Source organism: Crocodylus siamensis, chromosome 7 (assembly GCF_052110815.1).
Source record: "Crocodylus siamensis isolate JL-2025a chromosome 7, ASM5211081v1, whole genome shotgun sequence".
Lineage (NCBI taxonomy): Eukaryota > Metazoa > Chordata > Crocodylia > Crocodylidae > Crocodylus > Crocodylus siamensis.
In genome coordinates, this window is record NC_143401.1 from 96,637,328 (window position 1) to 96,661,347 (window position 24,020).

The 24,020-nt window shown below is 53.0% G+C and overlaps 1 protein-coding gene across 2 annotated transcripts; it reads right to left on the reverse strand.

Annotated features, from left to right (window-relative positions):
• Nucleotides 1–1,490: 1,490 nt before the first annotated feature.
• Nucleotides 1,491–22,291, reverse strand: SLC68A1 (solute carrier family 68 member 1). Of its 2 annotated transcripts, none has more exons than XM_090058202.1 (9): nt 22,211–22,291; nt 13,497–13,765; nt 12,720–12,799; nt 11,489–11,938; nt 9,878–9,995; nt 7,015–7,111; nt 6,011–6,182; nt 5,387–5,580; nt 1,491–4,594 (listed from the first exon to the last, which is right to left on the reverse strand). In XM_090058202.1, the coding sequence occupies exons 2-9, from the start codon at nt 13,659–13,661 to the stop codon at nt 4,341–4,343; spliced, it is 1,530 nt and encodes a 509-aa protein (XP_089914328.1). In that variant the 5' UTR covers nt 13,662–13,765; nt 22,211–22,291; the 3' UTR covers nt 1,491–4,340. The 2 variants fall into 2 exon arrangements, with proteins under 2 accessions (XP_089914328.1, XP_089914329.1); XM_090058203.1 differs by lacking the exon at nt 22,211–22,291 and adding an exon at nt 22,024–22,163.
• Nucleotides 22,292–24,020: the final 1,729 nt, after the last annotated feature.

Below are 24,020 nucleotides of genomic sequence, written 5' to 3' on the forward strand. Positions count from 1 at the left end.
GCAGTGGCCCTCTGCACGTGGTGCCCAGCTCCCCGGAGGCCTGGACTTCCCCAGGAACTGGCCCCCGAGTCTTTGACGTGTCGGGCAGGCACGGGGCCCCCAGCAGCAGATCTGGGGCCGTGTATCCCCACCAAGCCTCACCCTGGGCTCTGGGGGACTTTTCCTGGTTCAGGAATCGGGGGAAGATTCAAGGCGCATTGTTTCTGCCCCCACAGCAGCAGGGGACTTCTGGCTTCCTCGGTGTCAAGCATCTGATCAGGACTTGACCCCCAGCCCAGACCATACTAGCCAGCTCCCACACGCAGAAGCGCTTCTGATGGGAACTTGAAAAGCAGATAGTTCATTTTCTATTGAGCTATTATAAAAAGCCGTCCCAAGACCCTGCCCTGAGGATCTCTGCTTGCAGCCTCCCTCTGGCCTGATGACTCCTTGGGGCAAAGCCCAGTGCCCCCCCATTCCTACCTCACTTTCCGATTCCTGGGCCAGTCCAGTTAACTACTAATCCCCCGGGAGGCATCCTATCAAGCGCTTTCCTGACGTCCAGGCAGATCAGATCTAGGGCATATCCTTTGTCTAGAAAACAGGTCATCAAGCAAAGAGATTGGGTTAGTCTGATGGGATCAAACTCACGTTGCATTTTATCCCCTATTTCCCTCTGCATCTTTCTTGCCTTCCAAGCTTAGTGTGCTGTGAAACCTGGAGCTTACTGAGATCAGATACAGGAGTCTGTTACCAGGATCACCTTCCCCAACCTCCTTCTTCCATAGATTGGCTACTCTCCAGTCACCGGCTCCACCATCCAGGCTTGAAAATCCACAAGAAAGACAAACCCTTGAGACCTGGCTTTCCTCTTCCTCGACATTCCCGCCCCGACAGGATAGAAGGGAGCTCAAGCAATGACCCCAAGTGAAGCCGCGGTCACGTGCAAGGGCACAAAGCAGCCCAGAGATCTCGCCCCTCCAGGGCACACAAAGCATAAATCTGCCACGAGGCCGTGGGGAACTCATCGGGGAAGCACCCGGTGAAGCAAGGACTGACAGTAAGGGGGGAGGTAGACAGCCATTGAAGATGAACCTGCTCAGCTGGGCCAGAGCCAGCCATTGAACACAATCGTGCATGGCGATGCGAGGGGCTTGGCAGGGAATCACTGCTGCCAACGCTGCTGGGAGCAGGTCAGGTGCAGAGACAGCCCAGTCACGAGCAGGCTACAGCGGGGCCTCTCCCCAAGGCCGTGGCTCTGACACCAGGTACTGGGCGGGAATAACAGGGTATTTACAGGTACCACAGTGCTGGCACTTGGTCTGTGCATGGCAACTGCAGGTGATACCAAGGGCCAAAATTCCCTGCCGTCACGGATCCCGCCTAGCTCCCACTGGCGCAAGACAACCCAGGACCAGGCCGACTGCAGACTTGGTCATTAAGGAAGATGAACCTGCTCAGCTGGGCCGGAGCCAGCCAGCATCAAGCAGGCACCCGCCCCAAATGCAAGCGCGCCAAGACAGCAATACAGAAAAGGCCTTTAATCACCTGCGGCTCAGAAAAAGAAGTCAGGCACAAGGCCTGGTAAAAATCACATGGATAAGTCAGGGCGTAACCGCCCGAAGAGACGGAGGGGTCCACGCAGTGTCATGGCTTCCTCGTGTCTTGGTCCAAGGCTGGAGGCAGTCGTGCCCCAAAAAGACGTGGCAGTGGGGATGTGGGTGGCTCCGTGGTTAACAGCAGGATGGAGGGAAGCCGATGGTGCCACCTGACCGGCACCTGGCTTAACACGTAGCACGTGTGCAGGACGGCGCCTTGGGCCTCGGGAGCTCCCAGCACTTGCCCAGCTCTGCGGCAGAAGCTGGTCCTCTTGCAGCCAAACCAGACTGAATGCCAGGGCGCTTGGGCATCATCTCCGGCTCTGGCTCTACTGACACCAGCAGACACGTGCTCAGCACCAAACCTTCCCTGCCAACCAGCCAGGGGATCGCACAGGATGTGGAGCTGTGCACGCCGCTGGGAGGAAAACTGCGCTAGCTACAACCCTGCATGCAACCTGACCCCAGCCCGGGGAAAGGCCAGAGCTCCCTGCACTAAACCGCTCCACAGCTATCACTGGATATTAGCCAAGTACGATGTGAAGCAAGGGAAGTTGAGGTTAGATATTAGGAAAACTTCTCTTGGTAGGAGGGTGGTGAAGCACTGGAATAGGCTCCCCAGAGCAGTGGTGGAGTCTCCATCCTTGGAGGTGTTTAAGACCCGGCTGGACAAAGCCTCATCTGGGATGCTGTAGCTGGGGCTGGTCCTGCTTGGAGCAGGGGGTTGGACTGGATGTGACCTCCTGAGCTCCCTTCCAACCCTCCTTGTCTATGAGTCTATGATGTAAATAAAGCAGGAGGGTCGGAGCCAGTGACAGACTGGGGTTGGTTTTCACCCATTCAAACACTGCTCTAAGACCCTGGCATGTCCCAGGAGATGAAACAAATGCCACTTCCAGGAGGGTGAAATCCTGGCCCCAGGGGCAGCAGACGGGAGCTTTGCCTGGGACTTTGCTGGGGCCAGGACTCCGCTCATAGTACTGTGCAAGGGGTTTAAGATGGTTCAAAGCTGGAAGAACCCAGCGGCCATGCAAGGCTGTACTTTCCTGTCCCAGCAAGGGAAAGGAAGGTGCAGAACTGGGCAAAGGGTCCCTGGACTTACAGCAGAGCCCATGCTGCCCTCAGACACCCTGCCAGCGACGTGGGGCCATGCTCCAGCCCCCACAGCACTGCCGCCGCCTGTGAAATTACTTGTGTGGTTGGGCATGGGAGGGCCCCTATCTTGTTAAGAGATTGGCTGCAATGGGGCTGGAAGTGGGGGGGAGATTACAGTGCTCAGCAATCCCCCACGCTGCCAGCTTGCCAGAGAGTGGCAGTGCATGGGTCCTCCAGCACAGCTGACAGGGGAGGGACGGGACGGGGATTGTCTCCAGAGCCCCCAGTGCCGAGTCCAGTGGGGAGCCTGGAAGCCCGTATCTAACCTGAGATTCAGCACCATGAGCCGAGCGCAGTCGTACCCACTGTCCTGGAGAAACCGCCCCGGATCACAGGCAGCGACGGGGACTCTCTCCTGCCCTGTGTGCTTGCTGCCGGGAGCCTGGCCTCACCAGCCTCTGCTGCAGTTTGGGCACAACGAGCCGCGGGACTTCGGCTGGGACATCCTCCCCTCCACTGAGCTAGGCAGGCAAGTTTGCAGCTGCTTGCCCTGGACGGCTTCCTCCATGTTCGAGGGATGTGCCTGGCACTGCAGTGACGGCAGGGCCCTTGCACCCAACTGCAGCTGCAGGAAATCTGCTTTGCAGTAAATTGTTCTTGGGGGACAGACCCGATCTCAACCCAACAGAAAGGGTCGAAGCCAGGCCTGGTGTCATCCCCTACAGAGCATCGCACATAAGGCTCAGCGTCAGCACTGGGACCACTGCACTGGAGTCTCCCAGCACCGAGGAGACCTGCCCCTATCCCTGCCTTCCCTGTGGTCCTTCATTTCCCATTTCAGCTCTGAATCCTGCCTGGGTCTCCAGTCCTCCGGGCAGCGCTCCGGTGGGACCCTACCCATCCCAGCCCTTATCTGGCTGTGGGTGGAGGGCACCTGTCACCCCCAAAATGGAAGTTTCTCTTACATTTCTGCATTGCCACCCACTCCTGCTGCTCCAGAGATGGGGGCAGAGGCAAGGCATGGAGTCCCACTGGCCAGGCACAAAGCCACTGCTAAAATGGCCAAGCACTTTCCCATGGGAGTCCCACAGGGTGAAATACTCCCCTAGAGACCTCACTCAATCAGCTCTCTCCACAACTCAGTGCAATCGGGTTGTTCACTCCCCTGTTGTCCACCTCTGCTGTAAACCTTCAAATATAAGAAACATTTTAAAATGAAGTATTCCTTCCAAAAATGCCCGTGTCCTAAACCTGAGTCAAAATTTAAACAGTGAAAAGCTTTCCTGTGTCCTGCCACGGCTGTGCTCTTGTCAATTTACTTTACTAGGATATTTGATTTTTTCTTTTTTGCTGCATTGGAGAGTCAGAACATTTGTCTCATATTCCAGGGGATCTTATATTTGAAGGACGACAACAGGGATGCCGAACTCAGGACTCCACGCGCCTGCCTGAGCAAACCCACCTGGCACTGCTGCAATCACCTGTCTCTACGAAGCGCCTGCCACCTCCTGCAATGAGTAAACATCTGCCTGGCAAGTATTGGGACATTTCACAGTTGAATCGTAAGCACCTGGAAGCGGTGACCAGTAACACCGTTGGCATGGAGGCGCACCGCATTAGACACAGCTGGCAAGAGGTGGGGTCCCCAGAAAGGACTCCGAAGGGGCCTCAGATCATCTTGATCTCTTGCGAGTGACCGCGAGTCAGGAACTGGCGCTGGGCCTTCACCGTCTGCAGGCGCCTGCCCCGCAGGTTGAACTGGGACCAGCTGAGGAGCTGCAGCAGCGCGCATGCGATGGGGATGAAGACGAGGAGGTAGAAGCAGCCTTGGCGCAGGGTGGGCTTCCAGGCCATGCCAGACTCGAGCTTCGGCTGGGTGCTCACCACGTTGCTCACAGGGTCCCGCTGGAAGATGTCGTAACCTGAGGCCAAGAAAAAGGCTGTGAGACTTGTCTGTAGGCACCAGAGCCTCCGGGCGCTCTGTGGGAGAGGAGGCAGGGGTGGAAAACACTGGACATGCCCCGTTTGCTCTCTCCTTCAGCAAGGTGGCCTGAAATTCACCTTGACTTAAATCCCCAAGGGGAAAGCCGCCAATCACCTAGACTAGATGTGGCCTCTGGAGGTCCCTCCCAGCCCCGCTGCTCTAGGATCCTGTGCCCTGTCGTCCCCCCACACAGCAGGCAGATGTTTTTTGCCTCCCGGCTGTTTCCTTCTCTAGAAAAGCACACGGCGTGGGACTCCATTTTGGAAAAAGGCTGGCGGACTCTGTACATTGATTCTTTAATTAAATGGTTTAAAAATGTTGCATTTTCAGCCTGGAGGCATTCTGTATTACCTTCAGATCTCATCGTAAAAGTGTCAATTTAAAAAAAAAGAAAAAAATTAAGGAAGTTTTCATTAAACTATCCAGTGGGAGGGAGGGCCAGTGATCAGCCCTGTCCCACAGCAAACCACTACAGCCACTTCCCAGTTGCTCTGGTCTCCCATTGATCCTGACCAGCCCTGATCTCAGTCAGGTGACCGGCTCTGACTGCATCACCAGCCGGGGTGAGGGGGCAAAGCACATGGAGCAGTAATGTGCATTCGCTGCTGGGTGACAGGTAATCCTGCAAACCTCCTGTTCGCTGGCTCCTGCCCAAATGCCACGTCACAGAAGCCAGCAGACAGCCCCAACCCAGCTGCGATCCTGAGGAGCAGCATGCCACGTCACTCACCTGTGTAAGCACAGAGCAGCCAGGTGCCAACCAGAGGGGCAAAGGTCTGGCCTGGCTTGGTTACCAAAGCGACCATCCCAAACAAGAGGGCCGAGGCCGCCTGCTTCCTGTGGTTCAAGACAAAATCCTCGTCCACCAAGTCGGTGACAACCAGGTTCAGCAACTTGCAAGTCCCTTCGGTGAAGACCCGGTTGCTGCGGGAGGCAGCAGAGAGGTTTCAGGTGGAAGCCCGGGAAGCATTAACAGAGCTGGACTGAGCATGGGATGTCAACGGCACAGTGAGAAATGTAACCCTGATCCCAAAGCAGCCCCCAGGAGCATCCTCCCATCTCTAGTGTCTGCCTGCATCCCATGAGGTCCATGGCCTCCGTGAGCCCCCGGAAAGGTGAGGACAGGAGACACAGAGAATGTACCTGACGACGCGCGCATACACTCTGCTGCCCGTTCCCCCCATGCTATATTTTTCAGGGTGTTTGGAGCACCTGCCCCAGCATCACAGCTCTGGAGTTCCTGCTATGCCTCAGATCCCCCGTCCATCAAATGGAGAGAAAACCACCCACACTCCCACCCAGTGCTGATATTCCCCCCCAGCACACCGAGTGCAACCCGAGACAGGCCCCACACCTGGCGATGAAGATGCAGAGCAGATGCACCTGGTCAGGTCCTGCCAAAAGCATGACCACGCTGAGCGCCAGCTTCAGGAAGAAGAGCCCGCGCACCACGGCGTAAACCCCCCATCTCTGACACAGAGACAGGAAGTAGAGGTTGTTGAGATGAGGAGCAATGTAGGAAACGCCTGGGGGGAGAAAGACACACAACTGACTCAAGGGGCTTTCTGCATCACGCAGAAGCAAGGCTCAGCTCACCCACACTTGGGGGTTCAGACAAAAGCTAGTGATCCCCCCCATCACCTGTGTGGAGTGGATTTGATGCTAACAAAAGCATTCAACCCTGGACAGCACACTCCATGTGACTTCACAACTCCTCAAGAGGGAGACGAGCCTAGTCTGAGTGGAGAGAGGGAGGATCCGAGGTGATCAACTTATACAACATCACCAGGGAGTTAGGGTTAGAGCCGTTCTGGGAACGCCGACTCCCAGATCCACGCTCGAACGACCAGACTCGCCTCAGATGCTAAGAGCACGGGACAAAGTCAGACAAGGTGTCTGCACCAACCCCCTCGCTCCTGGCCTGAATCCCTCCAGAACCTGCATTGCTGACCCTGTCTGCTCAGCTGGAGATGTTCCAGCTACAAACAAGAGACGGTGACTGCGCTCCAAAACTCGTCACCCCCCAGTCTAGATTTAAACCCAGGTTTGCAGAGTCAAAGAGCTCCCAGCCTGCCTCGCACATTCACTGCCACAACTGTGACTCTAGCCTAAAGCCAAATGCCCAGCTTGCTCCCTCCTGCCTCCGAAGAGGAGCAAATACTGGTTCTCTTAAACTTACAAGGCAGGGGGAAATTCAGAGACTCAATGTGGTGGCAGCAATGGTCCCAGCTAGGGGTTGGAGGGCAGGTTAACCCTGAGAGGAGAGAGCCCATGTTTGGGAAAAGGGTGCTCAGTGCTGAGCTGGCTGCCAGCCCTGCAGCTAGACAGTGTTACATCCAGGGCCCATCTCAGACTCACCCAGCAGGAAGGATCCTGTGGACACAGAGATCTGGTCAGACAGCAGATGTTCCAGGAAGAGAGGGAAGAAGTTGCTGTTGAAGTGGCAGTGAAATACCTGTGAAAACAAGCGTAAAGATGATCTGACCAGTGTGGGGCAGACTAAGACTAACCAGTGTGGTTAGCACTACAGAAGAAAAAGACTTGGGGGTCATCACTGACCACAAGATGAACATGAGCCTCCAATGCGATGCTGCGGCTAGTAAAGCGACCAAAATGCTGGCGTGCATCCATAGATGCTTCTCGAGCAAATCCCGGGACGTCATTCTCCCCTTGTACTCGGCCTTGGTGAGGCCGCAGCTGGAGTACTGCGTCCAGTTTTGGGCTCCACAATTCAAAAAGGATGTGGAGAAGCTTGAGAGAGTCCAGAGGAGAGCCACGCGCATGATCAGAGGTCAGGAAAACAGATCTTACGATGACAGGCTGAGAGCCATGGGACTCTTTAGCCTGGAAAAGCGTAGGCTCAGGGGTGATCTGATGGCCACCTATAAGTTTATCAGGGGTGACCACCAGGATCTGGGGGAACGTCTGTTCACCAGAGCGCCCCAAGGGATGACGAGGTCGAACGGTCACAAACTCCTGCAAGACCGTTTCAGGCTGGACATAAGGAAGAATTTCTTTACTGTCCGAGCCCCCAAGGTCTGGAGCAGTCTGCCAGTGGAGGTGGTTCAAGCACCTACACTGAACACCTTCAAGAGCAAATTGGATACTTATCTTGCTGGGATCCTATGACCCCAGCTGACTTCCTGCCCCTTGGGCAGGGGGCTGGACTTGATGATCTCCCGAGGTCCCTTCCAGCCCTGATGTCTATGAAATCTATGAAAGAAGAGAAACTCTGGGTTCTGTTACCCTAGAGCAAAAACAGATTCGTATCCGAGCTTTTTGCCACACTAAATCATAGAAAAAAGAGGGTTGGAAGGGACCTCAGGATAGTCCAACCCCCTGCTCTAAGTGGGACCAGCCCCAGCTATATCATCCCAGACAAGGTTTTGTCTACCCGGGCCTTCAAAACCTCCAAGGATGGAGACTCCACCACCTCTCTGGGGGGCCTGTTCCACTAATTCACAACCTTCCTAGTGAGAAATTATTTCCTAATATCCAATCTCAACTTCCCTTGCTGCAGCCTGAGCCCACTGCTCCTTGTTCTGTATCTGCCCAGAACAGCCCAGCTCCATCCTCTTTGCAGCCCCCCGGCAGGGAGGTGAAGGCTGCTATCAAATCCCCCTCCATCTTCTCTTCTCCAGACTCAATCAGCCCAGGTCCCTTGGCCCCTCCTCACCAGTCCTGTCCCCCAACTCCCACCATTTCCATTGCCCTCCACTGGACTCTCTCCAACGTGTCCACATCCTTTCTGTCGTGGAGCCCACAGCTGGACACAGGACTCCAGATGTGGCCTCCCCAGTGCTGAATAGAGGGGAAGCATCACTGCCCTCCGTCTGCCAGCACCGCTCCTACCGATGCAGCCCCGGATGCCGGTCGCCTTCTTGGCAACCAGGGCACACTGCTGGCTCCTGTTCAGCTTCTTGTCCCGTCCCCCCAGGGCCTTTTCTCCAGAACTGCTGCCCAGCCAGTTGGTCCCCGGCCTGTAGCAGTGCAGGGGATTGTTCTTTCTTAAGTGCAGGGCTTTGCATGCGTCCTTGTTGAACCTCATAAGCCTACTTTGGTTGAATCCTCAAACGTGCCTAAGTCACTCTGAATCCTAGCCCTACCCTCCAGCATATCTACTACTCCCTGCAGCTTGGGAACTTGCTGAGGGTGCACTCCATCCCATTGAATTCAGACCTCCCAGACAGCCAAGCTCAATGTCCCACGTGAATATTTGTGAATTACCCAAATTAACACTTTTCCTCAGAACAATCACGGCTAATTCATTTTAATTGCCATTTAAGCTAGTTTAAATGGCTGTGCCACATTTGTTTTGATACCAGCCATATCCTGGTCTAATAAGTAACCCAGTGCTTTGTTTTTAACCTAGGTGTCCAGTGCCGGAGCGCTGCATAGGTAGGATGGTGTATAGCAAGGAGGCCAGCGTCATAAACACCCTGCTGTCATGCTAATGAATGCAGCACTGTCAGCAGTTACCTCTGCAAGTCACCAGCTACACCATGGTAACCCACAAGACAGACAGGCACTAATAAGGAGCTATACCCAGCCCAGTCCTGGTGGGGAACATGCAGCATGCTGCAGGAAGACAAAGGGCTTGCAGAGGCAACAGGAACTGCAGGGAAGCTTGGGAAAGAGCCTGTCCTTGTCACTGACCCCTGGGGGTAACCAAGATAAGGAACCCAGACCCGTGATGAATGGAGCACAACCCTCAGCTGGAGAGAGGGTGGATGTGACATGGGCCTCAGGAATGCATGGGAGGAGGCTCCTTTGTGCTCATGTGGGAAGGCCAGAGGACGGTGCTTTTCCAAGCTGTAACTGAGCCACGTGATCCCAGAGTGAGGGTTTCCCCAGTCACTGTCTCTGCACCCCTGCCCACACACAGCCACATGGAAACCATCAGGCTGCAGCGTTCCAGCTAGTCTGTGTGGGATAGTCTCAGAGCTTGCAACAGCAGAGCAGCAGCTTGGTCCACACTTTACTGCCTTCTGCAAGCAATGGAGAGAAGAGCCGGTTAATGAGAGGGAGTACTCTCAGGTCACAGGCATGGAGAACAGGCCATGAGTCACACACAGGGCGGCAGGAAACCCCAGACTTATGCAGACACCCCTGCTTCCTGTCTGGAAGAACCGGTGTCCTGCTGAATCACAGTCCCAGGCAACCTGAGCCTGCGGCTCATCGGGTGAATCACTAGGCTGCGGTGTATCAGTGCGACACCTACCTGGACCAGGTTCATGCAGACGAACCAGAGGAAGTTGCGGTGCCTGGAGAGCTGCTTGAGGTACTCGGCCAGCGTGATCCTCTTCTCCTGCGGGGCGGACGGCTGCTCTGCGTACAATCTGAAGGGAAAACGATACTGCTCTTAGTGATCCCACCTGGAGGAGGGTTCCCATTGCACTCCCTTCCCCTGCAAGCTCAAAGGGGTTAGCGTTCCCAGCGTGGCTCTAACCCTAGCTCCCTGGGTGACATTGTATAAAAAAAATCACCCCCAGCGCTCTCTCCTTGCGCGCCCAGCCAGACACCTTTTCCCTTTCTCCTGCTGCCAATGCCCATTCTTGATCTCTCCTGCTTCCACAGCAAAGCCTGGGGCAGCGCTTGCTTCTTGCTGGAGGCAGCACTGGGTTTGTCTGCAGAGACAGCATTTCAAATGTGCACCCATCAAAGCACTTCCACTCCAGCTGCCATGACATTTCAATGCAAATCCATCCAAGCCTCATTCAAACCTTTGCTATTAGCCACACTGTGGGAAGAGCTACATGCCCAGGCCTCACAGTGCTAGGTGCTCCAGGCTGCCTCCAGTCTGAATTTCAGAGAAGGGACAGCAGCTACAACAGAAGAGGCCTCTGAACAGTGGAATCAGCAAGGGTCCCAGCACACCGACTGCCAGACGAGTCAGAAATGTCGCGGTTTTTCCATCCTCACAAAAAAGGGAGAGCAGGAGGACACAGTGCTGGGCAGGACTCTGCTACAAGGCTGCTGCACTGGCCTCTCGCTAGGAGGTTCACTCTCTAGTCAGCACCAGGAATTACTCTCGGCACTGCCTGTCCAACTCTCAGCCTCAAGCTGGTTTTAGATGTCCCTAGAGTTTGTCCTTGTACCACTTTGTCCCTGGAAGCCCGCTGCAGCCTGGGAGACTTTCTGTTCGTCACCCAAGACTGCTCCTCAAGTCCATCCCCTCGATTCGCAAGCCTGGCTCCAAGCAGCCCCTTTGTCTTTGCTGGTATCCACACTTACACGCTTGCAGGTGGCTCTCTCCTCCCCAGGGGCCATCAGTTATGCAAGCTGGGCACAAGGAGCTTGACGCTCCAAGTCACTTAACCCAAGTCAGCTTTGTCACTTGCCGCCAACTCCAGTGACCCTCAAGGAGCCCCTGGCTCTTAATCCACTTTTGAACAGCAAAAGACTGTAGACTGCTGCAGCCGTATTGCCCAGCCTCTGTGCTGAGCCTGGTACAGAGCCCTGCCTGCTAACAGCCACCCAATGCAGCAGCACAGCTGGATATGAGCAGCACCGCAGTACCACTCCCCAGCTTGGTCTCAGATGTACTTCGCAGCATGTGCCCAGGGCCACTCTCAGCTAGCTGTGCTTCCTGATGGGTTTTGACATGCCCCAAGCAAGGCCAAGTGGGCAGGGCTGGCTTTTTGGCTGCAATGCCAGGCAGAGCAGGGAGGCAGGACAGACAAGCCCTGGGGGACTGAGGTGCTGCAAACGTTCTCCCCTTCAAGTAGACACATAGCACATTTGAAAGCTGCTCAAAGTGCTGGCGTGGTGGCCAGGGATCAGGCCACCACGTGAGCTTGAATGAAAGGCTGTGCCATTTGGTCCCACTTACTCTTTCAAAGTGGCCTCTTGGTCCCATTTTGCTTTCCCTTCAGTCTCAAATCGTTGCCTCAGCAGCCATGTTGACAGGCTGAAGCCAAGGACGGAGCAGAGAGCCAGCGCCACACAAAATATGCGGAAAGAGAAGAAGTCCTCTTTGTTCCACACTGCGTAGGACATGAAGACGGAGAGCGAACCAATGGCACTGAAGAGCGAACAGTAGAAGTTGAGGCTGGTCCTGTCCTTGGCAGAAACGGCGAGGTCCGCAAGCAAGGCGTTGTGGTTGAGATCGACCATGGTGAGGAAGCTGTCATAGAAGCAGAGGCAGAGGAGGAACTGCAAGCCTGGGTGGGCCCATGCAACCCAGAAGGCCAGGAAGGAAAGGGCAAACAGGGGCCCATTGCGGCTCAGAGCCTTAAGCCTCTTCAGAACAACTTCTGGTGAGGAGATCTCTGCTCCCGGCCTGCAAGACAAGGGGAAGAAACTTTGGACACGCTCCTCTGCCGGGGGAGACTCCGAGCTACTGTGCACCACCTGTTTCCTCTTGACAATCCCAGAAGGCAGCCATACAACATCTACCAGCAAGATCCCTTGTTCATCTCCTGTCTGACCCTGCCACTGTGGAAAGGAGGTGGCCCAGCCCCTGACCACAGCTAAAACAGCACAGAGGAAGCGCAGGGTGTCACGCAGAGTGCAGCACTCAGGCTGGCAGCCTAGCACTGTCTGCTCTGCAATCCTGTGGTAAAACCATGGCAATGCAGGCTGCTCAAACCACTCAAGCAGAAAAGCCCTGTCTCACCCTGTGGGCAGAGGTTTATGACCGCTTCTGACTCCAAGAACCTCTGCTTGAACACCACAGGCTCCTATTGTTGGATCTGAGCATCCTCAGGTCACCTCAGGGAGCTGAACCTGCTAGGGCTGTAGTTATAGTTACAGGTGCTGGTGACCTCCTCTGCATACATCAGGTGCTAAATGATGCACAAGCAGCACCCTCAGGATGCTGGGGGGCAATGGGGGAAGGTGTTCATGCCTGCAGTCCTATTCCTATCCCATTCTTTTTTTCACCCGACCTCCTCTCAATCTTTTTCAGCCTCCTGTGACAATATCTAGTAACTTTTCAATGTCTCATCCAACCCCATGCCTTAGGTAGGGAGTTGGACTAGATGATGTCTGGAGTTCCCCTCCAGCCCTACCTCTCTCCGATTCTAGGACTGAACCAAGGATGCAAACAGAATTAGACTTACTGTTGCGTGCTAAGAAATACCCGGTCACTTAGCCAACCAAAGAGGGGGTCGTTGAGGCTGTTCCAGATCAGAAACACTGTCTAGAGAAGAGAGACAGGACAGTGAAACAGACCCCAGCAAACAGTTTCAGCAAGCATGTCTTGTTAGAGAGAGAACCACCATTCAGAGAACTTAGTAACCAACCAGTATGTTTTAGATGGGGATAACACAGCACTTAAATACCCTTCCTCCACCGTGTCATTACCTGATAAACCCCCTCCTATACCAATATTGGTCAAGTACTAAATTGTAGAGTGACTCTGATGTACAGATGTTATCTACCAACAATGTGCTGACATCGCTCGTTTGCATATTTGAAACTAGGCCTAGGGAGGTAACAGGCTAACACCTTGAAGCCAGCGTTTTCAAACCTGGGTGCCTACAACGAGGCTCTGAAATCTGTACCCAGGCAGGAGGAGTGATTTTCAGGTTCATTTAATACTATGCTTCAGCGCTGCTGCATGTAGTCTGTGAAATGCTCTAAAAATCTCTCAAACCAAAAGGCGTTCTTGAAATAGTGGATTTCTGGAGTTTCTACTCACTTTCTGTGTTTATATAGAAGAGAATTAAACAGCTCAATTTATCGGGATTGCCCACCCCTCTCCCCTCCTATTCAGTGATAAAAAGCAGTGTTCTCTCTGATCTAATATACAGCATCAGCTCTGGTTTCAGATCCTTTTGTGTAACTTAAGAACGGTAGGAAAAAACAAAAAAACAAAACAGACATCACAGGCGTACCTCGCCGATCCAGAAGGACAATTTATCAATCTTGTAAACGGAGACAAAGGTGTCCACGTAGTACAGGAGAAACACGTTGTGCAAAATGGAAAGGAAGAGCGAGAGGGACCCGTACACCACAGCAGTGGGCAAGGCGGAGAGACAGCCCCGCAATCGCAAACCCATGGTCCTGCTGGTTTTGTCATGGGGCTTCGCATCACCTCCACTTCAGATGGGCCACTTCTCCCGGCACGTGCTGGACCCTGGCTGGGGCCAATCCATTGCTCCTCCTGAGAGAGAAGAAATGCAGTCAGACTCAAGTTTCTGAAATGAGCTGAACACTGGCATCAAACAAACACGTGGCTAAAGAGGATGTAAAAGGCTCACCGCTCTCAGGGACGGTCAAGCCATTTCCTGAGTGTAAACCATCATTTGTTCTGTGCTGTCGTAAAAGACGGGGGCCTGCCTAGCTACGGCTGCCGGCTCGGAGCAAGGCTGGCTGGTCTCTGATGCTTTGAGGGCGCAGTTGTCCAGCACAGTGGACTAGCTGTTCTCACCCTTTTATAGGAAATGCCAACCGAGAGGAAACAAGGCTTTACAGTTACAAACAGAAACCTCGCCTTCAGAAAACAGAACTAATCACCAATATTTTTAGATAGTCAAATTGAGAGAGAAGAGTTATCGGGGCTGGCAGGGACGGGGGGGATGGGATTTCAGTCTCAGAAACATGACTGCACGTGTGATATAATTACATGTGCGCACGCTGCTGCAGCTGCTCTCTCCAGAACAGAAGTTAGCTACTTACCCCCGAGTTACTCCGCAGTTTTGCTTTGTGGACAGGCACTTCCAGGGCTAAATTATATTTGTATTTCTACACACACACCCTTAATTAAGTGACGAGGCATCAAAGCTGATGTTGAAATCCTGGCCCCATCATGACTTCCCAGCACTCAGGAGTCTGAATGCATCTAGGCTATTATGTATATGACTAGCAATGCACAAAGAAGTGTCTCCCCTAACCGAGGACTTTAAATCACTTCCTTTCAATTTACCACAAGCAAGAGCACTTGTTCCAATCAATGACATCACTTGATAGATATTCCCATCTCCCACCAGCAAATCTGAAGAACAATGTGGACAAAAGAGAGCCCCGTGATACATAGCTCCATGATGACTAAAAGAAAAATCAATGGGGCCCTCTCGATCCATCCAGGATGCACAGAGTGGAAGGCTATGCTGATCTCAAGCCCATTTTACCCTGGGATAATCCCACCGAAGTCAGTGGAGTTAGTCTGGGTTTAACACCAGCCTGAGCACAGTGCAGGATACTGCCCCCAGCCCAGAAGAGCAACCCCATCTGTTCTCAGACAAGAGGGGCTCCCACCTGCTTCGACTCGGCCTACGGCAGGTTTTAATGACTAGCTAAAGAATAGTAGTGGGGAAAAATCCAGCTTAACCTCTCTCGGGCTCCCAACCACCACCTTTCAAGAGTAGTAACAAACCCTCAAACCTTATGTGATAGCCGAGTGCAATGCTAACCGTGCACTCGACACGAGCAGGCAAAGCCGAGAAGTGCTACCAAAACCGCTTAACTCTAGCAAATGTTAAAAACAGCAGTAAAGTTGGGGGGATTTTCCACGGACACTCCACTTAGACATGTACCGATACTCTTCCCGTGTCATTTTTGCTGCTGCTCCCCCTCAGCTGTGTAACCCCTCTCTCAGGGTCGAAGCACTGACATTTGGGAGCAATTTCAGCTTGTTTGGATAGTCGTCAGCCTGTTGGTTTTTTTCCATAAATGATGAAAAGAGGTAAAGTTGGGCTTAAAGACCTAGACTTTGCTCCCAGAGTCATAAAAGTGCTGTTTAAACCAGCAAATGCTGCTATTTTCACAACCTTTTCCATTGAGTCGTTACTCACTGGACGTTTCAAAGGTTTTCAATTCTTGATCATCAGGAAGGAAGAGTCAAGAGACTTTCTCCAAAGGGCTGAACGGTCATTAGGTACGGTCAATCTCTCAAACACAACAGCTGAGCAGGAAGCTTGGAAGATAGAAAGCCACATTCAGCAGTGTGAGTTTGGGCAACTTTATTGTCGAAAAACAGAGTTTTTAACACCGTCAACAAAGATGTCTGTTTACAGCACTTGTGTATTTAGCTCTATATTGTATGGCAGCAAACATGGACTCCTTATAGATTTCATAGACATTACGGGCTGGAAGCGACCTCACGAGATCACTGAGTCCAGCCCCTGCCAGAGGCAAGAAGTCCGCGGGGATAAAATGATCCCAGCAAGATAAATATCCAAATGCCTATTATAATTTAGAACATGCAAATCTGCAAAGCTCAGCAATGGATTCCTTATGCTAAGTATGAAAAAAAACTGAAGAGTTTCCATCTTCCATGTCTCCGCCGTATCCTGGGCACAACACGGCGTGACAAAATCTCCAGCTTTGCTGTTCTGGAATGGGTGAAAATACCCTGTATGTTCATGCTCCTGAGACAGAGGTGCCTCTGGGTTAGGACATGTGAATCGTATGAGCAATGGCCGGATCCCCAACGTCAACTTGGATGGCCCAACTTCCGTCTTGTTAATGCCTGCAAGAAAAACCTTCGTGAGCGATGCATCAATGGCCAACGCTGGGAATCAGTCGCTTCAGCCCGCTGTGAGTGGAAAGCCGCCACGAAGCAGGGCCTATGTCGCTTTGGGACGGAGGTCAATGATGAGCTAGAAAAGAAGCGTCAGAGGCAGGCAAGACTAAACGGCGCTCGGCGTGCCAATGCAAGCTCAACCGAGTTTGTATGTGCAACTTACTGGAGGGTCTGCTTGTCACACATCTGACTCCTGAGCCACTCGAGAAGCTGTGGAGGTACCAGTAACCCACCAAAGGTGCAATCTCCGTGGTCTTCTGGGACCGATGGCTTCCAGCGATGCTTCTTTGCACGGGAAGTGCAGGTCTCATCCCTGCCAGTCACAGTCTGTAGATCTTACCTTTACTGATTAGGATGTTAGCAGGAGATACCTGCCTTTGTTAAAGGGCATTAGGAGATTGCAGCTGGAAAATGCATCAGTTCTGGGGCCCCTGCAACATCTGCTGTGATCTACTCACAGTCAACAGGACTTCTCTCCTGATCCCTCCTTTGGTCTGACATAAGACCATAACACTTCCATTTGCGTTTCTGGCTTCTCCAGCTGAAGTTCACTCTTTCTGAGTTGGTGACTGATGCGACTGAGCAGCAGCAGCTGTCCTCTCACCTCCCATGAGCAAGAGTTCCCAGAAACAGCCGGCATAAATTCATCTCCCTCCTCCCACCCCTTGGACCAGCCCAGCCCTCCCTTGCTGTTGCACACCTTGTCTCTCGAGCACGGAAAGGACACCCACCCCTTGCAATCCGCAGGGGGTGACCGCAGGACTTCACGGCACGGACGACCTCATCCAGGCTTCCCTTCAAGGGCTGGTCTTCACTCGTTCCTAGGAAGTTAGCTTAACTCCGCAAGCAGCAATTCTCGCACTCTTTCCCGAGCATAAATACTTTCTGCTCTGATCTAAATACCTTGAAGTCTCCCACCCTGCCCTGCACGGGGAAAGAATCACAAGTGCTGAGAAGTGCCCAGCGCACACCTGCGCTTTGCCAGGCCTTAAGCAAGATCACTGAGCAAGGAGCGTGCTGTCCACACCATGCATTGCTTCCCACCCCCCTTGGTTTTAACTTTTTAATTTCCTGGGGCTGCAAGAAACATTGGAGGGTCTCGTAGGAACATGCTACCCAATGCCACAGGACGGGGGCCAAGTTTTGAAAATAAGAATTAGTCTCCAAGGTGCTCCAAGCCTTCCATCTACATGGGTAGAAGCTTATTCTTCATGAACTTGTGCGATGGAAGGATCACAGGTTTTGCTGCAGGTTTTGGCTCTTCTCAAAGGGATGCCCATTAGTGTTAGTAGTGGCAATTTTAATCTTAACCCTTTCGTGTTCCTGCGAAGAGCTCACTTGGCTAACTCAGGCAGACTTTGTAGAGGAGTTGAGAGGATACCACTGGAATAGCCCCCGAAACACTAACAAACCGACAGAAAACAGACTGCCAGCATAACTGAGCCTCTAAACAAAGGAATGGGTTGGCATTAACCTGCTACCCAGATCGGACAATAAGGAAATATCTTGCGTGCACTTGAATTGCTGTGCACGACAAGGAAACACCCTACCAAATTCTTTTACAGCCACATGATACTCTGGTATGGGAGGGAGGCAGCAACACCCGTCTCACACCCTCTCAATTGCTTGCTTCCGCCAGAGGTGCTTGCACCTTCCTTGCAGGAGATGAGCGCATACCTTCCCGTTTCGCTGACAGTAATTAACACTTTGCATTGGCTGGTGCTCCGCTTCAACAAGGTGCTATGGAAAACAGGGCCTGTCCAAAACCCAAAACGATATCATTTCCTAATGAGATTGCAGTCACCTTTACTGACCAGACTAGCAGAGATGCAATACACTCAGACTTTGAAAAGGCTGCATAATATTCTGATTTTTTTTTTAAATCAGCATTATCCTACAGCAGTGATGCTCAACCTACCCAGCCATAAGAGGTAGGACTAGATGACCTCTGGAGGTCCCTTCTAGCCCGACTTCTCTAGGAGTCGATGAGCGCTGTCCTACAGCAAGAAAGCAGATGTTAAGTGGACTGAGAGCTGGCTATCGCACAGATTTCAAAGTAGCTGTGAGTTGGCAAATGTGCTAGAGGAACTCGGCTGGATTTGGCAGGAAACCCACTGCTCTTCAACACTGTCTTCAGTGGACGGGACAGAAATATAAAACTGTTGCTAAAAGAAAATTGTAGATAATACCCAGCCTGGCAGGGCGGCGAGTAATGACAAAGACCCAGGCAGTCACCAAGAGGGAGCTGGGTGTTTTAGCATCCTGAACCCAGTTAAATTAAACACATTTTCGTACAGCCAAAGGCAAAGTTATACCTCTAGGAACAAGACGTGCAAGCCAGGCTCCAGACGAGAAAGGAAAGATTTGAGGGCTGGAGAAAATGAGAGACTTCAGCAGCTCAAGTTATGTCTCAATGCTATTTAACAGGCAAAATGGATTGATTACGACATAAAAACCCTTTTCCAAGGAGACGATGTCGGAACTAAAGGGCTCTTAAACCTGGAGGAAGAAGCAAGGCTGGAAGCTGAGGCCGGACAGATTCGAGCAAGAGCAACTCCCAAGGGCTGTGGTGGATCCTCTAGACTAGAGCAGCGGTTCCCAACCTGCGGTCCTCAGACCCCTGGGGTCTAAGGGGTCTGCGAGAGATGACTGTGACCAATCAGAAGTACGTGAATACACATGCTTACAATTCAAAAGGGTCCACACCTCCATTCAAAATTTTTTTAGGGGTCCACAAATGAAAACAGGTTGAAAACCACGGCTCCAGAATTCGAGGTGGGATACGTTCCCAGAAGACACGTCTGAGCCAGACATGAGCTACTGAGCTCAATACGGGAATAACTGGGTGAAATATGATGTCTTTGATATGCAGGTGGCCAGGCTAGACACATACTGCTCCTTCCAGCCTTATGTTTCATATTGCATGCAGGCTGTTTCCAAAAATTCCCCAGATGAAACTGTGGGAATAATCTTCAGCTCACTCATTTAGGGCTATTTAATACAAAATTAGCTCACTGTCTGAGGAGCCTGTGAAACAGCAAACCACAAGGAAGGTCAAAGGGATACAAGTCATTTTGAAAGTCATTTTTATTCGACTTTGGTATGTCTTATAAAAACAGAGATTTCCCGGAGCAGAGAAAAATGCAAGAGCCTTTCTCCTCGTTTAAGTGTGTGTACCGGGCAGGACTTGGTGCACGGTGTCCCTGTGAAGTTGCTCACCAGGGAAAAAGCAGGTTTTAAAAAAAAATTAAATTAAATTACCTGCCAACAACTTAAAATGACCAATGCCTCGTTTGAAGGATGGCAAGGTTCTTTGGGTAGATATGATATCCTTTATTAGACCAACTAAATAGTTGGAAAAAACGTTTTTTGCAAGCTTCTGAGTACAAACACCCTTGGGTCAGGCATAGGGAGAATCTGCTGGTGTTACGTGCTCTCCTAGGACGCGTTTCTATTTCAACTGCAATCCTTCTCTTCGAGTAACAGGGCCGATGTAGTGGTGATGGGCCAGGACACACAGGACAAGCAAGGGGTTTTTTTTAGTGGCACCAACTGTACAACGGGGGGAGGTGGTCCAATATCACCGAAGCAGCTTGGCTTCTTCTCTTTAAGGTGCTTTATGGAAGGGACCCAGCATAGCTGGGGTGAAGACAGAGGCTGTCATCTATTCCAGAGGCACGGGGGAACTTCCTAGGGCAAAAGGAAAATGCTTCCATGCAGAAGCCAGAGCCCATTGCAGGCCAGACTGAGAACCAAGCACAAATGCCTAGAGGAGCTAAATGAAATGCAACACTTACAGAGATTACACCGTTTATCAGACCAACTAAGAAATCATGAAAAAAAAAATCTTTCTGCAAAAAAATTGTCTTTTTTTTTTTTTAATAGGAGAGAAGGCAGACAAGGTTGTTGGGGTAAACATGATATCTTTATAGGAGCCACAGGCGTTAAAGCTCACCACCCGCCCTAAACAAGGTGCCATTCTCCATTCGTGCGACTCGGGACTGCCTGAACTGCCTCATTCACGGAGCCACCCTGCTCCTGGTCCGATGGCAGCCTGCGTGGAGCAGCGCGGCCTGGCTGAGCGTGCCGCGGCTGGGCACAGTACGCTTGCCAAGGAGACGTGCCCGTAACAACCCAACTCGGCTGGGACAGAAAGAACATCAATGGGACGAGCTTGCTCACAAGCCACAGGCTGAACATTGGTTTGTTTCTTTTCTTACCCTCCCATGTATTAAAGCCCTTCAACAAAGAAGCACGGGAATTTTAAAAAAATAAATACCAGTGATTCCTGGGCTGAACCTTTTGCAATCTGACACTTTGATCCCTACCAGGATCAAAAATAAACCCATTTGACCCTCCGAGGGGTTTATTATTCTCATTAGCATTAATGGAGGGCTGCAGCAAGCACAGACGAGTTAGTTCCAATTATACAACCCATTAAAAAAAACAAACCCTATTTTCTACCTCCCCTTATTTCTACTCCACCCCAAACCTCGGGATCTAAGCAGACCCTCTGAAGAGGCTCATTTCACCCTGGATTTTTCAGCAGGACGTTCCCCTTGAAAGACCCTTTTGAAAAAGGCAGACACTTCTCAAACCCACAGTTTCAGCCGCCAGATTATAAACGATTTCCTGAAGCCTGTCACAGGACCCGAAACGGAGACAACCAGAACCCTTTTTGCACGTTTCCGGCCAGAAGCATGATGTTTCTGGCCAGTTTAAACAAGCGCGGCTACGCCAACAGGCAGGGCTGAGGACCACGACGGGAGACCTCTCCTCCCCGTACCGGCCACCGCAGTCCTGTCCCTTTGCTGTGGCACAAAGGACGTTCGGAGCAGCGGTGGCCACGTCACCTCCTCTTTTAAGGCCTGAGATCAGATCCTGCTTTTGCAAACGACGCCCCTGCGACGCAGCAGACAGGACAGCAACCACCGGAGGGGGAACAAGAGGCAGGACTCTGGGGTCCACTCCCCCCCACTACTTCTTGCCTGGGCAAATCACTTCATCACACCACGGGGTGGAGACCGAGGGGGGCTGACAGCAGCCTGCAGCTCCTATGGCACGGAGGACGGAGCTGGACTGTTCTCAGTGGGGGCAAATGGCAGAACAAGGAGCAACGGGCTCAGGCTGCAGCAAGGGAAGTCGAGGCTGGATATTAGAAGGAAACATCTTACAAGGAGGGCAGTAAAATACTGGAGCAGGTTACCCAGAGAAGTGGTGGACTCTCCATCCTCGGAGGTGTTTAAGATCTGGCTAGACAAAGCCTTGGCTGGGATGACGTAGCTGGGGCTGGTCCTGCTCGAAGCAGGGGGCTGGACTAGATGCGACTTCCTGAGGTCCCTTCTACCCTCGTTTTCTCTGATTTTATGTCTCCATTTTGTGGTCTGTAAAATGGGTGTAAGACTCTCCAACCTCAGCAAAGCACAAGCTTAGTTTCCCCTTGTACCGAGCTTTGAAGTGTTCAGAGAGAAGCCGCTCGAGTAGCAAACACGACACAGGGAACAGTCACCAGACCGCCCCCCCCATGCAGACACTCACCCGGGCTCTGTGCGGGAGGGGCCCCCTTCACCAGGGGACCCCCCCACCCCCCCTGGGCTGGGCTGCCTCCTAATGGGGTTTTGAGCCTGGTCCAGAATACTTGGGGTAACAAGCATGGCTTTGGGCTTGTCCCACCTTTGCGCAGGGCGCCGACCACAGCATCCCCCCTCACACATACACCGGAGAGCAGGGAACAGCCCTGGCGCCCCCGCGCTCGGTGCAGGACAGACCCCTGCTGTGCAAGGACGCCGGACAGGTGCCCAGGCGGGTTACACCATTACGATGGGGGGGGGCTTGTACCCACCTGAGCACATATGGAACAGACCATTACAATAAGGGCAGAGGGGACTTGCACCTACCTGAGCACCACATGGGACAGACCATTACAATGGGGGGGGCACACCCCTTCAGGGCTCCACACGGGCTAAACCACTGTCACAGCGGAGAGGGGGGGCGCACACACAAGGCTCCGCGCGGACTACGAGCAGCCCCCGCCCGGGGCACCAGGACCCCGCTCCCACCCTCCCGCACGACGCCTCCTCCTACCTGAGCGCGCCGCGCCACTGCCCATTGCCGCCCAGCTCAGCCGCGCATGCGCGCTCGGTTCCGCCCCCGCCTTGTGCCGGCAGGGGGCAGGGAAACCCCATCTGACGTGAGCGAGCGGCCATCTTGAGCACGGGCAGGCTGCACCCGCCTCAGCCCCCCGCGGCGGCCATCTTGTGTGAGGGCAGTTGGGGGCAAACGTGGTCTCCGCGCGCGGCACGGCTGCCAGCCAATCAGAGAGTTTCCTCCGTGGTTCATTTGCATAGCCGCACCCCTCGTCCTGAACCTGTCTAGTACCGCCCTCCCTCTCTGTGACCCAGGCTGACCCTCAGCCTAAAGTAATCCACCGTCACCATGGAAACAGCCCAGCCCCAGCCCAAGAAAGTGCCCTCCGCCCACCCCCCTGACGGACTGTGTAGTGCCCAAGAGGGTGCTCCCCCCAGTTGTGATGGTCTATCCCATGCAGAGCCCAGTGAGTGCACCCCTCCACAATGCAATGGTCTGTCCTATATAGTGCCCAGAAGGGTGTACACCCCCCAGTTGTGGTGGTCTAGCCCATGCAGTACCCAGTGAGTGCACCCCCCCACAATGCAATGGTCTGTCCCATGTACTGCTGAGATGGGTGCAAGCCCCCACCCCATTGCAATGGTCTATCCCATATAGTGCCCAGGAGGGTGCACCCCCCAGTTGTGGTGGTTTATCCTATGTAGTGGCCAGTGGGTGCATACCCCCCCCACATTGCACTGGTCTGTGCCATGTACTGCCCAAATGAGCGCAAGTCCCCCCCATTGCAATGGTCTATCCCATATAGTGCCCAGCAGGGTGCACCCCCCAGTTGTGGTGGTCTATCTCGAGCAGTGCCCAGTGAGTGCACCCCCCCATTGCGGTGAACTGCGCGGGTGGGTGCATGCGTTGCCCCTCGTGCTCCCCGCAAGGACGCAGGCGGGCCGCCCCCCAGGCCAGCACCCGGCCCAAGCAGGCGAGCCCCCCTCTGGGGGTCCTGCTCCGCGCTGCCCACCCTGAGCACAGCTGGGGGGACCGGGCCGGCTGAGCTCAGCGCCGCGACGATTGCACGGGAAGTCCGCGTCAAAGAGTCAGACGCGACCCCGACCCCGAGATAAAGACCAGGCCCTTTCCCACGGTGGCGGGGGCACGATGTGGAAACGCACGCTCGGAAACCATCTCTCGGCGTCTTCAAATCCAGGCCGGAGACCATCCCAGGAAAACCACGTTCACCCACTGGGCATCGGGGCCCGAATACGGCTCAACGACCTCCGCGTTATAAAGGGGACTCACCTGGAGGTTGAATGCTACGGGTTGCATTAAAAAAAAAAGCAGCCCGCCCCAAAACACAGAATTTCAAAATAATAAAAAGCAAACGTTAGGAAATCTGGAACCGGATTCAGCCATCCACCAGCGCGTCACTGCTTTCGAACACCGTTGCACACCCGCTCTGCAACCGTACTTCCATTTTTAATGGAAAAAGCCCAAATAGCGCTTGTCATTTCAGTGCCCCCCCCAGCACCTTTTCAAAGCCGGATATTCAATATATATTTCCCATGACACTAAAAGCTGACAAAAGTGCTGCACTTCTGCCACGATGCTGTTTGAACACGGATATTATTTCTGACCAGGATAACTTAAAATACAAGTGCATTTTCTTCCTAGGCACTTTTGCTTTTAATGCCCCCAGACAACACTTGGGCTAACTACCTATTTAATGAGCATTGACACAGGCAGGTGAGGAAGGAAGCTCTAATTACTGTTTGCAGAGGGCTTTGAGGGTTTTAAAACCAAGCAATCTGCTTTTCAT

What these genes read in the sequence shown, in the direction of transcription:
- SLC68A1 (XM_090058202.1), bottom strand. Translation starts at nt 13,661, where the DNA reads ATGGGTTTGCGATTGCGGGGCTGTCTCTCCGCCTTGCCCACTGCTGTG. An exon ending in CACAGGATCCTTCCTGCTGG is followed by an intron (nt 6,183 to 7,014) that starts GTGAGTCTGAGA and finishes TTCTCCCCCCAG; the next exon opens with GCGTTTCCTACATTGCTCCT. An exon ending in GCTGCTCTGTGCTTACACAG is followed by an intron (nt 4,595 to 5,386) that starts GTGAGTGACGTG and finishes TCTTGGCCTCAG; the next exon opens with GTTACGACATCTTCCAGCGG.